The sequence below is a fragment of the Prionailurus bengalensis genome, chromosome A2 (genome assembly GCF_016509475.1).
Source record: "Prionailurus bengalensis isolate Pbe53 chromosome A2, Fcat_Pben_1.1_paternal_pri, whole genome shotgun sequence".
Classification (NCBI taxonomy): Eukaryota; Metazoa; Chordata; class Mammalia; order Carnivora; family Felidae; genus Prionailurus; species Prionailurus bengalensis.
Window position 1 is genome coordinate 11,288,407 of NC_057348.1, and position 6,248 is coordinate 11,294,654.

The window sequence follows — 6,248 nt, forward strand, 5'->3', positions numbered from 1 at the left end:
CACTGCTACCTTTGTTCAGGGCCATTCTCTGCACTTTTCTCCTTAAGATCAGGAGATCAGGTTTGGCCCAGCCGTGAATAAAATCTTGCCTCGCTTCTATTCAGCGTCTGGTGGTTTTTTTCGACAGCACCCTGTTTTAATACCCACAAAAATAGAATGCCCTATTTGTTTTATGCCTGTTTTTCTTCTCTTCATAACACTCCTCACCATCTAAAAAGTTATGCAATTCTCTTATTTGCTTATATTTTTTCTCTATCATTGTAGGACTTTTTTTCTTTAACACCTTATGCTCATTCCTTAGATAGTGCCTGACACATGGTCAGCACTCAATGTATATTCCTGAAATTCTTGAAGAACTTCTTAGTAAAACTGTAAAATATATGATCCCTTAGGAAAGCAGCTGATTGAAAAAAACACACAGAACGTATCAGATATGTCCGAGTGCATTCCTGAAGGGGACCGTATCCACATACAACATATTAAAATGAATTTCTGGACTCCAAACTATAAAAGTAGTATTTCAATTCTGTGAGTAATGAAGGTTTGTGTGAAATGTACTCATGTCATTTCCTTCTTTCCAAGAAGCCACCTCCACCACATGGAACTGAGCAACAGAACACAAATTTCAGAATTTTTTCTTCTAGGATTTTCAGAAGAACCAGAACTACAGCCCCTCATATTTGGGCTTTTCCTCTCCATGTACCTGATCACTGTGTTTGGAAATCTGCTCATCATCTTGGCCATCAGCACAGACCCCAACCTCCACACGCCCATGTACTTCTTCCTGGCCAACCTGTCCTTTGTAGACATTTGCTTCACCTCCACCACCATCCCAAAGATGCTCTGGAACATCCAGACCCAGAGCAAAGTCGTAACCTATGAGGACTGCATCGCACAGATGAACTTCTTCATAATCTTTTCAGTGTTGGATGACTTTCTCCTGAGTGTGATGGCCTATGACCGGTTTGTGGCCATCTGTCACCCCCTGCACTACACAATCATCATGAACCCCCAGCTCTGTGGACTCCTGGTTCTGGTGTCCTGGATCATGAGTGTTCTGTATTCCTTGTTACAAACCTTAATGGTGTTGCGGCTGTCCTTCTGTACAGAGGTGGAAATCCCCCACTTTTTCTGTGAACTCAATCAGATGATCCAACTTGCCTGTTCTGACACCTTTCTTAATGACATGATGATGTATTTTGCAACTGTGCTGCTGGGTGGTGCTCCCCTGGCTGGGGTCCTTTACTCTTATTCTAAGATAGTTTCCTCCATACGTAGCATCTCATCAGCTCTGGGCAAGTATAAGGCATTTTCCACCTGTGCATCTCACCTCTCGGTTGTCTCTCTATTTTATTGTACTGGCCTAGGAGTGTACCTCAGCTCTGCTGCTACCCAGAGCTCACACTCAAGTGCCACAGCCTCGGTGATGTACACAGTGGTCACGCCCATGCTGAACCCCTTCATCTACAGCCTGAGGAACAGAGACATAAAGGGCGCTCTGAGGAGATTCTCTGCAATGGCAGCTATAAAAAAGCTAATTGTCTTGGGCTGAAGAATTTCCCATGACGGCTGGCCTAAGAGGTTTAGACTCAGAAGTTGTGATTTTTAAAGCAAATTCTGTACATAGAATTTGCTTCCTTATTTCCTGGAAGTTTGTTTTTTTTTTAACTACTCAGTACAATTTAGTCAGTCATTTATTAAATTTTTCCCTCTCTCTGATATCCAACAATTTTCCCTTCATTTTCTTTATTTCTAAATTGATTCCCAACCTGTGATATGGAAAAGTTAGGAATTCCCATTTATCTCATTGAATTGCTTGGGTTTCTTAAGAATAATTTCTTCCCAAATGACAAAAATCACCCCTTTCAAGATGTCTTTAGTTTTACTAAGAGAATAGACATTTGTTACCATTCTGATGGAAAAATTCAATTTGGTAAGTAAGCCATTTGTTCCTATCCTATCCTATCCTATCCTATCCTATCTTATCCTATCCCATTCTATTCTATTCTATTCTATTCTATTCTATTCTATTCTATTCTATTCCATTCCATTCCATTCCATTCCATTCCATTCTAAATCTGAGACCACAGTTTTTCACTTTGTGTTTGTCATTCCTTTGTGTATCTCTACCTGCTCTTCCTAATGAACATACTAGTGTGTTTCATAACAGGCCATTGGTTTTATTCTCCTAATTAGGATCCTGTTCTCTTCTGGCTGTATGGCTTCATGGCTGTATGTCACCATTGCTTACATAGTCGCTGGCAAACTGATTATCAAATACTTGTCTACCAGTGGAGTCTACACAGAAAGGAAATTCGAATGAATAGAATGACTTACTATGCTTGTACCCCAATGTTTATAGCAGCACTTTCAACAATGACCAATGATGGAAAGAGCCTAAATGTCCATCAACTGACGAATGGATAAAGAAATTATGGTTTATATACACAATGGAATACTACGTGGCAATGAGAAAGAATGAAATCTGGCCTTTTGTGGCAACGTGGATGGAAGTGGAGAGTGTTATGCTAAGTGAAATAAGTCATACAGAGAAAGACAGATACCTTATGTTTTCACTCGTATGTGGATCCTGAGAAACTTAACAGAAGACCATGGGGGAGGGGAAGGGGAAAAAAAAGGTTAGAGAGGGAGGGAGGCAAACCATCAGAGACTCTTAAAAAGTGAGAATAAACTGAGGGTTGACGGAGGGGTGGGAGGGAGTGGAGGGTGGGTGATGGGTATTGAGGAGGGCACCTGTCGGGATGAGCACTGGGTGTTGTATGGAAACCAATTTGACAATAAATTTAATATTTAAAAAAAAGAATGACTTACTATGGCCTTCAAGTCAAAGATGACCTCGATTATGATAAAGCAAATTTTAAATTGTCCTTTGTATTAGTATGCACTACATTTCTTTTCAAGTTGTACATCTCCCAGTCAAGTATGGAATACCAGTGGCAATGTTTAAGGGCATTTATTTGCTGGGGTGAATGATGGGTTAACCTGTTACAAGCAAAACACTTATAAATGAAAACTATAAAATATTGCTGAAAGAAATTAAAGAAGACATAAATAAATGGGATGGCATCCTGTGTTCCTGCTTTGAAATTTTAAGTTTTAAATTTAATTTTAGGATGGGCTTAAAAAATTTTCCCCAACCCCCCCATTTGTTATTTCCATAATGACATTCAATCTGTAGATTTTTTCGGTAGTGTTGACATCTTAACAACTTTAATTCTAATTTAAATTTCTTCTAACACAGAAGCACAACTTTGCTCTCAGACTGTGCCCCACAGACCAAGACCTGTAGCATCAACACCATGAGGGAGCTTGTTAGAGAAGCAGAGTTGCTGGGGCCCCTGGAGCCCTGATGAATCAGAATTTGCATTTTAACTACAATCCCTGGTGAATTGTGTGCACAGTGAGGTTGGAGAAGCCTTAGTGTGGAGCAGGTTTTCTCACCTTCTCACCATTGACCCTTGAAACTAGAAAATTCTTTTTGTTGGGTGCTGTCCTGTGGATGAAGGTATTCAGCAGAATCCCTTCAGACATGGACAAATATCCGCAGAGCAACAACTCTGGTTGAGAACCACTTCCCAGAGTTTCAGAACTGGAAACATCCTGACATAATTCCAATTAAGACTACATCCCTACTTGTTTTATGCCTTTGAACAGAACAAGAAAATCCTGTAAGCCCCATTTTTACAATATGGAGCTCGTGAAAGTACTACTTCATAGATTGTACTTTTGTAAAAATTAAATCATAGAATTCCTTTAGTGTGCTCAGCTAGTCTATGCAGCATAAAATATAAATATGTCTCTTATCATTAATAAACACTCATCATGAAGGAATACATGACAGTTCTTATGATCTAGATAACTTGTGATCTAAATATGAAATTCCTAATTGTTTTGGCTAAACTATCACAAAGCCAAAGAGTATAGTATTTTTCCTTTTAAAAAATGTATTTATTTAAGTTCAGTTCGTTAACACACAGTGCAGTATTAGTTTCAAGAAGAGAACCCATTGATTCATCACTTACATACAACTCTCATTGTTCCCCAGAAGTTCCCTCTTTAATGCCCATCACCCATTTAGCCCACCCCCCCAAACACCTCGCTAGCAACCCTCAGTTTGTTCTCTTTATTTATCTCTTACAGCTTGCCTCTCTGTCCTTTTTTATCTTATTTTTCCTTCCCCTGCCCTATGTTCATGTTTTGTTCATCTTAAATTCCACATATAAATGAAATCATATGATATCTGTCTTTTCTGACTGACTTATTTCACTGAGCATAATACACTCTAGTCCATCCATATTGTGCAACTGGCAAGATTTCATTCCTTTTGATTGCTGAGTAATATTCCACTGTGTGTGTGTGTGTGCGTGTGTGTGTGTGCACACTGTATACATAAATCTTTATCCGTTCATCAGTTGATGGATATTTGGGTTCTTTCTAAAATTTGGCTATTGTTGATAGTGCTGCTATAAACATTGGGGTACATGTGCCCTCTGAATCGGCATTTTTGTGTCCTTTGGATAAATACCTAGTTGCGCAATTTCTGGATCAGAGGGTATCTCTATTTTTAATGTTTTGAGCGATCTCCATGCCGTTTTCCAGAGTGGCTGCACCAGGTTGCATTTGCATCAGCAGTGCAACACGTTGTGATTTTGATTTCTGTTTTCCTGGTGATGAGTGATGCTGAGCATCTTTTCATGTGCCTGTTAGTCATTGGGATGTCTTCTTTGGAAAAGTATCTGCTCATGTCTTTTGTCCACTCCTTCACTGGATTATTTGTTTATTGGGTGTTGAGTTTGTTAAGTTTTTTGTAGATTTTGGATACTAACCCTTTATCCAATATGTCATTTGCAAATAAATATCTTCTCTATTCTGTCAGTTGCCATCTAGTTTTCCTGATTGTTTCCCTCACTGTGCAAAAGCTTTTTATCTTGATGAGGTCCCAATAGTTCATTTTTGCTTTTGTTACCCTTCCCTCTCCAGAAAAGGGTCCAGTAAGAAGTTGCTGTGGCCAAGGTCAAAGAGGTTGCTATCTGTTTTCTCCTCTGGGATTTTGATGGTTTCCTGTCTTACATTTAGGCCTGCCATCCATTTTGAGGGTGTGTGTGTGTGTGTGTGTGTGTGGTTAAGAACATGGTCCAGGTTCATTCTTCTGTATGCCACTGTCCAGTTTTCCCAACACCATTTGCTGAAGAGACTTTCTTTTTTCCATTGGATATTCTTTCCTGCTTTGTCAAAGATTAGCTGGCCATACATTTGTGGGTCCATTTCTGGGTTCTCTATTCTGTTCCACTGATCTATGTGTCTGTGTTTGTGCCAGTACCATACTGTCTTCATTATTACAGCTTTGTCATACAGCTTGAAGTCCAGAATTGTGATGCCTCCTGCTTCGTTTTTCTTTTTCAAGATTGCTTTGTCTATTTGGGTCTTTTCTGGTTTCATACATATTTTTAAAGTGTTTGTTCTAGCTCTGTGAAGAATTCTGGTGTTATTTTGAATTTTTTTTTGAAATTTTTTTAGTGTTTATTTTTAGAGAGAGAGAGAGAGACAGAGTGTGAGTGGGGGAAGGTCAGAGAGAGAGGGAGACACAGAATCTAAAACAGGCTCCAGGCTCTGAACTGTCAGCACAGAGACCAACGTGGGGCTCAAACCTACAAGCTGTGAAATCATGACCTGAGCCGAAGTCAGACGCTTAACTGACTGAGCCATCCAGGTGCCCCAAATGCTGGTGTTATTTTGATAGGGATTGCATTGAATGTGTAGATTGCTTTGGGTAGTATCGGCATTTTAACAATATTTCTTTTTCAATCCATGAACATGGAATGTTTTTTCTATTTCTTTGTGTCTTCTTTGATTTCTTTAATAAACTTTCTAAAGTTTCAGCATACAGATTTTTTACCTCTTTGGTTAGTTTATTCCTATATATTTTATTTATTTATATTTTTTGGTGCAATTGTAATAGGATTGATTCCTTGATTTGTCTTTCTGCTGCTTCAATATTAGCATAAAGAACTGAAACCAATTTCTGTACATTGATTTTATATCTTGCAACTTTGCTGAATTCATGCATCAGTTCTAGCAGTTTTCTGGGTTAGGGGAGGCTTTCAGGTTTTCCATGTCATCTGCGAAGAGTAAAAGTTTGACTTCGTCCTTGCCAATTTTGATGCCTTTTATTTCTTTGTGTTATCTGATTGCTGAGGCTAGGACTTCCAACACTATGTTGAATAACA

The 6,248-nt window shown here is 39.0% G+C and overlaps 1 protein-coding gene across 1 annotated transcript; it reads left to right on the top strand.

Annotated features, from left to right (window-relative positions):
- The first annotated feature begins 299 nt into the window (after window positions 1-299).
- Window positions 300-2,421, top strand: LOC122487017 (olfactory receptor-like protein OLF4). Its single transcript, XM_043586864.1, has one exon. The coding sequence runs from the start codon at window positions 536-538 to the stop codon at window positions 1,550-1,552; it is 1,017 nt and encodes a 338-aa protein (XP_043442799.1). The 5' UTR covers window positions 300-535; the 3' UTR covers window positions 1,553-2,421.
- The last annotated feature ends 3,827 nt before the right edge of the window (window positions 2,422-6,248 follow it).